The 12048-nt window shown below is 47.8% G+C and overlaps 1 protein-coding gene across 8 annotated transcripts in view; it reads right to left on the reverse strand.

The window, feature by feature from the left end:
- LOC129820269 (protein 4.1-like) overlaps nt 1-12048 on the reverse strand; it is a 129425-nt gene that overhangs the window by 56777 nt on the left and 60600 nt on the right. For all 8 annotated transcript variants that reach the window (XM_055877319.1, XM_055877326.1, XM_055877320.1 and 5 more), the window contains 2 exons: nt 7543-7761; nt 1356-1443 (listed from right to left, as the gene is read on the reverse strand). In XM_055877319.1, the coding sequence (XP_055733294.1) occupies nt 1356-1443; nt 7543-7761 (307 nt within the window). The remainder of the gene's footprint in view (nt 1-1355; nt 1444-7542; nt 7762-12048) is intronic.

Here is a 12048-nt window from a genome sequence, read left to right on the forward strand (position 1 = left end):
TGAGTTATGACTCTACATTAACTTGGCCTGGGTTGTGACTACATTACCTTGGCCTGGGTTATGAATCTACATTACCTTGGCCTGGGTTATGACTCTACATTACCCTGGCCTGAGTTATGACTCTACATTACCTTGGCCTGGGTTGTGACTCTACATTACCTTGGCCTGGGTTGTGATCCTACATTACCTTGGCCTGGGTTGTGACTCTACATTACCTTAGCCTGCGTTGTGACTCTACATTACCTTGGCCTGAGTTATGACTCTACATTACCTTGGCCTGGGTTGTGACTCTACATTACCTTAGCCTGCGTTGTGACTCTACATTAGCTTGGCCTGGTTTGTGACTCTAAATTACCTTGGCCTGGGTTATGACTCTACGTTACCTTGGCCTGGGTTGTAACTCTACGTTACCTTGGCCTGGGTTATGACTCTACGTTACCTTGGCCTGGGTTATGACTCTACGTTACCTTGGCCTGGGTTATGACTCTGCATTACCTTGGCCTGGGTTGTAACTCTACATTACCTTGGCCTGGGTTATGACTCTACGTTACCTTGGCCTGGGTTATGACTCTACATTACCTTGGCCTGGGTTGTAACTCTACATTACCTTGGCCTGGGTTATGACTCTACATTACCTTGGCCTGGGTTATGACTCTACATTACCTTGGCCTGGGTTATGACTCTACATTACCTTGACCTGAGTTATGACTCTACATTACCTTGGCCTGGGTTGTGACTACATTACCTTGGCCTGGGTTGTGACTCTACATTACCTTGGCCTGGGTTATGACTCTACATTACCTTGGCCTGGGTTATGACTCTACATTACCTTGGCCTGATTTATGACTCTACATTACCTTGGCCTGAGTTGTGACTACATTACCTTGGCCTGGGTTGTGACTCTACATTAGCTTGGCCTGGTTTGTGATCCTACATTACATTGGCCTGGGTTATGACTCTACATTACCTTGGCCTGAGTTATGACTCTACATTACCTTGGCCTGGGTTGTGACTACATTACCTTGACCTGGGTTGTGACTCTACATTAGCTTGGCCTGGTTTGTGATCCTACATTACATTGGCCTGGGTTGTGACTCTACATTACCTTAGCCTGCGTTGTGACTCTACATTGCCTTAGCCTGGGTTGTGACTCTACATTGCCTTGGCCTGGGTTGTGACTCTACATTACCTTGGCCTGGGTTATGACTCTACATTGCCTTAGCCTGCGTTGTGACTCTACATTACCTTAGCCTGCGTTGTGACTCTACATTACCTTAGCCTGCGTTGTGACTCTACATTGCCTTAGCCTGGGTTGTGACTACATTGCCTTGGCCTGGGTTATGACACTACATTACCTTGGCCTGGTGCAGGTCCACTCCGTACATGGCTAGTTTCTTGGCATTCTCCAGAAAGGCCACGTCTGCCTGTGCTGGACTCATCGACCTGTAGACAGGACAGACACCATATTAGCAAAGAAGCAACATGTTATCATACAGTAGCATGAATGACTCTGGCATTACAGATTCATTATAAGTAGCACATTCCTGCTGTGACACTGATTTACATAACACTGATTTACATAACATTGATTTACATAACAGTGTACACAGGTGACCCTATGCATCCAGTACAACCCCCTCCCTCCTAATCTGAAGGTCTTGTGTGTGGACATTCTGCTGAGTATACTGGGAACATTTGTCTCTAAGTCAGTGTGTGTGTGTGTGTGTGTGTGTGTGTGTGTGTGTGTGTGTGTGTGTGTGTGTGTGTGTGTGTGTGTGTGTGTGTGTGTGTGTGTGTGTGTGTGTGTGTGTGTGTGTGTGTGTGTGTGTGTGTGTGTGTGTGTGTGGACATTCTACTGAGTATACTGGTAACATTTGTCTCTAAGTGTGTGTGTGTGTGTGTGTGTGTGTGTGTGTGTGTGTGTGTGTGTGTGTGTGTGTGTGTGTGTGTGTGTGTGTGTGTGTGTGTGTGTGTGTGTGTGTGTGTGTGTGTGGACATTCTACTGAGTATACTGGGAACATTTGTCTCACAGCTAGCTAGCTGCCACCGAGTCACCCAGCCCCGAAGCTAGCCCCGAGCCAGACATCCTGAGCCCACAGCCTACTCTGTGATCACTTGGCTACTCAGCCGATGCCTTCCGGACTCTACCCCAACACTGCTAGAATCCACTACTCCACCGGATCCTTGACGTAAGCTCTGGACCTTTACATCGGATCATTGCCGCTAGCTAGCTGCTACCGACTGGCTATGGTGGCTAACGCCCCTGCCCCGAAGCTAGCACCAGTTAGCCACGAGCCAGGCGCATCTCCCGGCTAGCAAACTAAATTACTACAACTACAATACCTCATTCGCCATGTGGCCCGGAACCTTTGTCAACACGGTGCCCCGCCGTACCACCACGACTGGTCCGCCGACGTAACTCCATCCGGTGTGCACTCAACCGGCCTTTGCCGGACGTCGGAGCAGACGCTTCTACTTACCCTGGCCTGCTAACTTTAAACGCTGTGTCTCCCGTGTGCTAGCGTAGTAACAAATACCTAGCGGCTTCCCTGTTTGATCTATTGCTGTTCACTGGACCCTATGATCACTTGGCTACATAGCTGATGCCTGCTGGACTGTTCATTAATCACAGTACTCCATTTTGTTTATTTTTTGTTTATCTGTCGGCCCCTGCCTCGAACTCAGGCCCTGTGTGTAGTTAACTGACCCTCTCTGCCCATTCATCGCCATTTTACCTGTTGTTGTTGTCTTAGCTGATTAGCTGTTGTTGTCTTACCTGTTGTTGTCTTAGCTAGCTCTCCCAATCAACACCTGTGATTGCTTTATGCCTCGCTTTATGTCCCTCTCAAATGTCAATATGCCTTGTGTACTGTTGTTAAGGATAGTTATTATTGTCTTAGTTTACTGCGGAGCCCCTAGTCCCACTCAACATGCCACAGATACCTCCTTTGTCCCACCTCCCACACATGCGGTGACCTCACCCAGCATAACTAGCACGTCCAGAGATGCAACCTCTCTTATCATCACTCGGTGCCTGGGTTTACCTCCACTGTACCCGCACCCCACCATACCCCTGTCTGAACATTATGCCCTGAATCTATTCTACCACGCCCGGAAATCGGCTGCTTTTATTCTCTGCCCCCAACGCACTAGACGACCAGTTTTGATAGCCTTTAGCCGTACCCTCCTCCTACTCCTCCTCTGTTCCAAGGGTGATGTGGAGGTTAACCCAGGCCCTGCGTGTCCCCAGGCACTCTCATTTGTTGACTTCTGTAACCGAAAAAGCCTTGGTTTCATGCATGTTAACATTAGAAGCCTCCTTCCTAAGTTTGTTTTACTCACTGCTTTAGCACACTCCACCAACCCTGATGTCCTTGCCATGTCTGAATCCTGGCTTAGGAAGGCCACCAAAACTTCTGAGATTTCCATCCCCAACTACAACATTTTCCGTCAAGATAGAACTGCCAAAGGGGGAGGAGTTGCAATCTACTCCAAAGATAGCCTGCAAAGTTCTGTCAAACTTTTCAGGTCTATGCCCAAACAGTTCGAGCTTCTAATTTTAAAAATGAATCTCTCCAGAAATAAGTCTCTCACTGTTGCCGCCTGTTATAGACCCCCCTCAGCTCCCAGCTGTGCCCTGGACACCATATGTGAATTGATTGCCCCCCATCTATCTTCAGAGTTTGTTCTGTTAGGTGACCTAAACTGGGATATGCTTAACACCCCGGCAGTCCTACAATCTAAGCTAGATGCCCTCAATCTCACACAAATTATTAAGGAACCCACCAGGTACAACCCTAAATCCGTAAACATGGGCACCCTCATAGATATTATCCTGACCAACTTGCCCTCCAAATACAGGATATAGGATCTCAGCGATCACTGCCTCATTGCCCGCATCCACTATGGGTCCGCGGTCAAACGCTCCCTAAAACACTTCTGCGAGCAGGCCTTTCTAATCGATCTGGCCCGGGTATCCTGGAAGGATATTGACCTCATCCCGTCAGTCGAGGATGCCTGGTCGTTCTCTAAAAGTAATTTCCTCATGATCTTAAATAAGCACGCCCCTTTCAAAAAATGTAGAACTAAGAACAGATATAGCCCTTGGTTCACTCCAGACATGACTGCCCTCGACCAGCACAAAAACATCCTGTGGCAGACTGCACTAGCATCGAATAGTCCCCACGATATGCAACTTTTCAGGGAAGTCAGGAACCAATACACGCAGTCAGTCAGGAAAGCAAAGGCTAGTTTTTCAAACAGAAATTTGCATCCTGTAGCTCAAACTTCAAAAAGTTTTGGGACACTGTAAAGTCCATGGAGAAGAAGAGCACCTCCTCCCAGCTGCCCACTGCACTGAGGCTAGGTAACACTGTCACCACCAATAAATCGACAATAATTAAGAATTTCAATAAGCATTTCTCTACGGCTGGCCATGCTTTCCTCCTGGCTACCCCAACCCCGGCCAACCACTCCGCACCCCCCGCAGCTACTTGCCCAAGCCTCCCCAGCTTGTTCTTCACCCAAATCCAGATAGCAGGTGTTCTGAAAGAGCTACAAAACCTGGACCCGTACAAATCAGCTGGGCTAGACAATCTGGACGCTCTCTTTCTAAAATTATCCGCCGCTATTGTTGCAACCCCTATTACCAGTCTGTTCAACCTCTCTTTTGTATCCGAGATTCCTAAAGATTGGAAAGCTGCCGCGGTCATCCCCCTCTTCAAAGGGGGTGACACTCTAGACCCAAACTGTTATAGACCTATATCCATCCTGCCCTGCCTTTCTAAAGTCTTCGAAAGCCAAGTTAATAAACAGATCACTGACCATTTCGAATCCCACCATACCTTCTCCGCTGTGCAATCCGGTTTTCGAGCTGGTCACGGGTGCACCTCAGCCACGCTGAAGGTACTAAACGATAGCATAACCGCCATCGATAAAAGACAGTACTGTGCAGCCGTCTTCATCGACCTGGCCAAGGCTTTCGACTCTGTCAATCACCGTATTCTTATCGGCAGACTCAACAGCCTTGGTTTCTCAAATGACTGCCTCGCCTGGTTCACCAACTACTTCTCAGATAGAGTTCAGTGTGTCAAATCGGAGGGCCTGTTGTCTGGACCTCTGGCAGTCTCTATGGGGGTGCCACAGGGTTCAATTCTCAGGCTGACTATTTTCTCTGTATATATCAACGATGTCGCTCTTGCTGCGGGTGAATCCACCTCTACACAGACGACACCATTCTGTATACATCTGGCCCTTCTTTGGACACTGTGTTAACTTCTCTAGGATAAGGGGCAGAATTCGGAATATCGGATGAAAAGCGTGCCCAAATTAAACTGCCTGCTACTCATGCCCAGAAGCTAAGATATGCATATTATTAGTATATTTGGATAGAAAACACTGAAGTTTCTAAAACAGTTTGAATCATGTCTGTCTGTGACTATAACAGAACTTATTTGGCAGGCGAAACCCCGAGGACAAACCATTCAGATTTTTTTTTTTTAGGTCACTCTCTTTTCAATGTGTTTTCATTGGGAATCCAGATTTCTAAGGGACCTTCTTGCAGTTCCTATCGCTTCCACTGGATGTCAACAGTCTTTAGAAATTGGTTGAGTTTTTTCCTTTGAGAAATGAAGAAGTAGCCATGTTCAGAATGAGGCTCGAGGGAAGTGTACTCTTTGTTAGAGGCGCGTGACCTGAAAGCTAGCTACACTTTGTTTTCCTCCGGTATTGAACACAGATCATCCCGTCTTCAATTTCATCGATTACTTACATTAAGAAATACCTAAAGTTGTATTACAAAAGTATTTGAAATGTTTGGAAAAAGCTTAAAAGTAACTTTTGTAGTCATGTAGTCAACGCGCCAAATAAATGGACATTTTGGATATATATCGACAGAATTAAATCGAACAAAAGGACCATTTCTGATGTTTATGGGACATATTGGGAGTGCCAACAGAAGAAGCTCGTCAAAAGGAAAGGGATGAATTATATCTTTATTTCTGCGTTTTGTGTCGCGCCTGGAGGGTTGAAATATGATGGTCTATGTTTGTTTGCTTGGGTGCTATCCTCAGATAATAGCATCGTTTGCTTTCGCCGTAAAGCAGTTTTGAAATCTGACACATTGGCTGGATTCACAACAAGTGTATCTTTAATTTGGTATATTGAATGTGTGATTTCATTAAAGTTTAATTTTTATAGTAATTTATTTGAATTTGGCGCTCTGCATTTTCACTGGATGTTGGCCACATATCCCAGAGAGGTTAACTAACCTCCAAACGAGCTTCAATGCCATACAACACTCCTTCCGTGGCCTCCAACTGCTCTTAAACGCTAGTAAAACTAAATGCATGCTCTTCAACCGTTCGCTGCCCGCACCCGCCCGCCCGACTAGCATCACTACTCTGGACGGTTCTGACTTAGAATATGGACAACTACAAATACCTAGGTGTCTGGCTAGACTGTAAACTCTCCTTCCAAACTCATATTAAACATCTCCAATCCAAAATGTAAATCTAGAATCGGCTTCCTATTTTGCAACAAAGCCTCCTTCACTCACGCCGCCAAACATACCCTCGTAAAACTGACTATCATACCGATCCTCGAATTTGGCGATGTCATCTACAGAATAGCTTCCAATACTCTACTCAGCAAACTGGATGCAGTCTATCACAGTGCCATCTGTTTTGTCACCAAAGCCCCATATACCACCCACCACTGCGACCTGTATGCTCTAGTCGGCTGGCCCTCGCTACATATTCGTCGCCAGACCCACTGGCTCCAGGTCATCTATAAGTCTATGCTAGGTAAAGCTCCGCCTTATCTCAGCTCACTGGTTACGATAACAACACCCACCCGTAGCACGCGCTCCAGCAGGTATATCTCACTGGTCATCCCCAAAGCCAACACCTACTTTGGCCGCCTTTCCTTCCAGTTCTCTGCTGCCAATGACTGGAACGAATTGCAAAAATCGCTGAAGCTGGAGACTTATATTTCCCTCACTAACTTTAAACATCAGCTATCTGAGCAGCTAACTGATCGCTGCAGCTGTACATAGCCCATCTGTAAATAGCCCACCCAATCTACCTACCTCATCCCCATATTCTTTTTATTTACTTTTCTCCTCTTTTGCACACCAGTATTTCTACTTGCACATCACCATCTGCTCATCTATCACGCCAGTGTTATTTACTAAATTGTAATTACGTCGCTACTATGGCCTATGCATTGCCTTACCTCCTCATGCCATTTGCATACACTGTATATAGACTTTCTTTTTTTTCTATTGTGTTATTGACTGTACGCTTGTTTATTCCATGTGTAACTCTGTGTTGTTGTTCGTGTCGCACTGCTTTGCTTTATCTTGGCCAGGTCGCAGTTGTAAATGAGAACTTGTTCTCAACTAGCTTACCTGGTTAAATAAAGGTGAAAATAAAAAAATTAAAAGTCAGTGTGTGTGTGGGGGGGGGGGGGCATTCTGCTGAGTATACTGGGAAAATGTGTCTCTAAGTCAGTGAGTGTGTGTGTATTAAAACCCCTCCTGACCTGTATGTCTTATGCAGCTCCATGACTTTCTTCTCTAGCTCCTTGGTTTGTCCTGGGGCCAGCCTCAGGTCCTTGGCGTAGTCTGGTGCGTGTGTCTCTGGGTCGTACTCCCCCAGCTCTGACTGCAGTGCGTAGGAACCCAGAAGGGCCAGCGTGACAAAGGAGCAAGGTAGACGGCCCCCCAGGATGTCCTTACGCAGCTGGAGACACAGGTAGTACCTGGCCATGCGAAGATAAAAATAAAGGGCTGTGGCTAAGTCGTTTTCAAACCAAGGTGCACTGACAATCGAGCAAACTGTAGATGAAATGACTCTTGGTAGGACAATGAAAGTTTGTTGTCTTTAAAGAAACAAGTTTGTGTTAACAATAAAATATGTTTAACAAAAATATAAAATACAACATGCAAAAATGTCAATGATTTTACTGAGTTACAGTTCATATGAGGAAATCAGTCCATTGAAATACATTCATTAGGACCTAATCGATGGATTTCACGACTGGGAAAATAGATATGCATCTGTTGGTCACAGATACCTTATAAAAATGGGCCTCAGGATTTCTTCATAGTATTTTTTTTGTGCATTTAAATTGCTATTATGTGATGTTATAGTATTACTTTATACTTTAGTTTATTTGGTAAATATTTTCTTAACTCTTCTTGAACTGCACTGTTGGTTAAGGTCTTGTAAGTAAATATTTCACAGTATTCGGCACATGTGAAAAAAAAAGTTTGACTTCATTTGATTTATTGTGTTCCTTGTCCGTAGCTTATGCCTGCCCATACCATAACCCCACTGCCACCACATGGGGCACTCTGTTCACAACGTTAACATCAGTATCCCGCTCGCCCACACGACGCCATACACATGGTCTATGGTTGTGAGGCCGGTTGGACGTACTGCCAAATTCTCTAAAACAACGTTCGAGGTGGCTTATGGTAGAGAAATTAACATTACCTTTTCTGGCAACAGCTCTGTTGGACTATCTTTCAGTCAGCATGCCAATTGCACGCTCCCTCAAAACTTGAGACATCTTTGGCATTGTCACGTTCCTGACCTATTTTCTGTTAGTTTGTTATATGTGTTAGTTGGTCAGGACGTGAGTTTGGGTGGGCATTCTATGTTTTCTGTTTCTGTGTTGGTTTTTTGGGTTGCCTGGTATGGCTCTTAATTAGAGGCAGGTGTTTGGCGTTCCTCTAATTAAGAGTCATATTTAGGTAGGAGTTTTCACAGTGTTCGTTGTGGGTGATTGTCTTCCGTGTCTGTGTATATGTTTGCACCATACGGGACTGTTTACGGTTTGTTCGGTTTGTGTAGCCTATGTTTCCTATTCGTGCGTTCTTCTTGTTTATGTAAGTTCGTCGTCTAGGTCTGTCTACACCGTTTGTTGTTTTTTGTTAGTTTAGTCAAGTTCGTGTTTTCGTTAATAAAATTATGTCATTTCACTACGCTGCGCCTTGGTTCCCTCAATACTCCTCCTCTTCAGATGAAGAGGAGGAGGACTGCCGTTACAGAATCACCCACCAATCCAGAACCAAGCAGCGGAATTTCGAGCAACGGGAAAGTATACAGGACTTGTGGAGTTGGGAGCAAGTATTTAACGGAGAAGGACCATGGGCTAAAGTTAATCACCGTCCATGGGAACAGCTGGAGGCAGTTCGGAGGAAGCCCAAAAAGCCCGTGAGTAACACCCAAAAATTTCTTGGGGGGGGCTAAGAGGTAGTGGGCCAAGGGCAGGTAGGAGACCTGCGCCCACTTCCCAGGCTTACCGTGGAGAGCGGGAGTATGGGCAGGCGCCGTGTTACGCAGTAGAGCGCACGGTGTCTCCTGTACGAGTGCATAGCCCAGTGCGGGTTATTCCACCTCCCCGCACTGGTAGGGCTAGATTGGGCATTGAGCCAGGTGTCATGAGGCCGGCTCAACGCGTCTGGTCTCCAGTGCGTCTCCTCGGGCCGGCATACATGGCACCTGCCTTACGCATGGTTTCCCCAGTTCGCCTACATAGCCCGGTGCGGGTTATTCCACCTCCCCGCACTGGTCGGGCGACCGGGAGCATTCAACCAGGTAAGGTTGGGCAGGCTCAATGCTCAAGAAAGTCAGTACGCCTGCACAGTCCGGTATTTCCGGCGCCACCTCCCCGCCCCAGCCTAGTACCTACAGTGCCTACACTACGCACTAGGCTACCAGTGCGCTTCCAGAGCCCTGTTCCTCCTCCATGCACTCTCCCTGTAGTGCGTGTATCCAGTGCGGTGCCTCCAGTTCCGACACCACGCACTAAGCCACCTGTGCGTCTCCAGAGCCCTGTACACACTGTTTCTTCTCCCCCTACTAATCCTGATGTGCTTGCCCTCAGCCCGGTGCCACCAGTGCCGGTACCACGCACCAGGTATAGAGTAGGCTTTGAGAGTCCAGTGTGCCCTGTCCCTGCTCCCCGCACTAGTATGAAGGTGCGTGTCCTTAGCCCGGTGCCTCCAGTTCCGGCACCACGCACCAGGTCTACAGTGCACCTTATCCGGCCAGAGCCATCCGTCTCCCCAGCGCCATCTGAGCCATCCGTCTCCCCAGGGCCATCTGAGCCATCCGTCTCCCCAGCGCCATCTGAGCCATCCGTCTCCCCAGCGCCATCTGAGCCATCCGTCTCCCCAGCGCCGTCTGAGCCATCCGTCTGCAATGAGCCTGCAAAGCCGCCCGTCTGCAATGAGCCTGCAAAGCCGCCCGTCTGCCATGAGCCTACAGAGCCGTCCGCCAGACAGGAGCCGCTAGAGCCGCCCGCCAGACAGGAGCCGCTAGAGCCGTCCGTCAGACAGGATCTGCCGGAGCCGCCAACCAGACAGGATCTGCCAGAGCCGCCAACCAGACAGGATCTGCCAGAGCCGCCAACCAGACAGGATCTGCCAGAGCCGCCAGTGAGCCATGAGCGTCCAGAGCCTTCAGCCAGCCATGAGCGTCGAGAGCCGTCAGCCAGCCATGAGCGTCGAGAGCCGTCAGCCAGCCATGAGCGTCGAGAGCCGTCAGCCAGCCATGAGCGTCGAGAGCCGTCAGTGAGCCATGAGCGTCCAGAGCCTTCAGCCAGCCATGAGCGTCGAGAGCCGTCAGCCAGCCATGAGCGTCGAGAGCCGTCAGCCTGCCATGAGCGTCGAGAGACGTCAGCCAGCCATGAGCGTCGAGAGCCGTCAGCCAGCCATGAGCGTCGAGAGCCGTCAGCCTGCCATGAGCGTCCAGATTCGTCAGTCAGCCATGAGCTGCCCTTCAGCCGGAAACGGCTATATACCCAGAACTGCCCCTCAGTCCAGAGCTGTCTCTCTGTCCGGAGCTGCCTTTCAGTCCGGATTTGCCCCTCTATCCTGATCTCCCTCTCTATCCTGATCTACCTCTATATTCTGATCTATCCCTCTGTCTTGTGCTATCCCACTGTCTTGATCTATCCCTCTGTCCCGGTGCTGTCCCTGTCATGGATGTTACCAAGAGGATTTTGTGGGGGTAAGATATGGGTGGACATTTTTAGGGGAAGATGGAGGCTGGGATTGACTATGGTGGGGTGGGGACCTCGCCCGGAGCCTGAGCCACCACCGTGGTCAGATGCCCACCCAGACCCTCCCCTAGACTTTGTGCTGGTGCGCCCAGAGTTCGCACCTTATGGGGGGGGTTATGTCACGTTCCTGACCTATTTCTGTTAGTTTGTTATATGTGTTAGTTGGTCAGGACGTGAGTTTGGGTGGGCATTCTATGTTTTCTGTTTCTGTGTTGGTTTTTTGGGTTGCCTGGTATGGCTCTTAATTAGAGGCAGGTGTTTGGCGTTCCTCTAATTAAGAGTCATATTTAGGTAGGCGTTTTCACAGTGTTCGTTGTGGGTGATTGTCTTCCGTGTCTGTGTATATGTTTGCACCATACGGGACTGTTTACGGTTTGTTCGGTTTGTGTAGCCTATGTTTCCTATTCGTGCGTTCTTCTTGTTTATGTAAGTTCGTCGTCTAGGTCTGTCTACACCGTTTGTTGTTTTTGTTAGTTTAGTCAAGTTCGTGTTTTCGTTAATAAAATTATGTCATTTCACTACGCTGCGCCTTGGTTCCCTCAATACTCCTCCTCTTCAGATGAAGAGGAGGAGGACTGCCGTTACAGGCATTGCGTTGTGTGACAAAACTGCACATTTTAGAGTGGCCTTTCATTGTGCCCGGCACAAGGTGCACCTGTGTAATGATCATGCTGTTTAGTCAGTTTCTTGATATGCCACACCTGTCAGGTACATGGATTATCTTGACAAAGGATCAATTCTCACTAACAGGGATGTAATTATTATTATTATTATTTAATTTTTTTATGTAATCTTTATTTACCTAGGCAAGTCAGTTAAGAACATATTGTTATTTACAATGATGGCCTACCCCCGGCCAAACCCGGACGACGCTGGACCAATTGTATGCCACCCTACGAGACTCCCAATCACTGCCGGATGTGATATAGCCTGTAAACAAATTTGTGCACAAAATTTGAGAGAAATAAGATTTTT

This window comes from Salvelinus fontinalis, chromosome 22 (genome assembly GCF_029448725.1).
Source record: "Salvelinus fontinalis isolate EN_2023a chromosome 22, ASM2944872v1, whole genome shotgun sequence".
NCBI lineage: Eukaryota > Metazoa > Chordata > Actinopteri > Salmoniformes > Salmonidae > Salvelinus > Salvelinus fontinalis.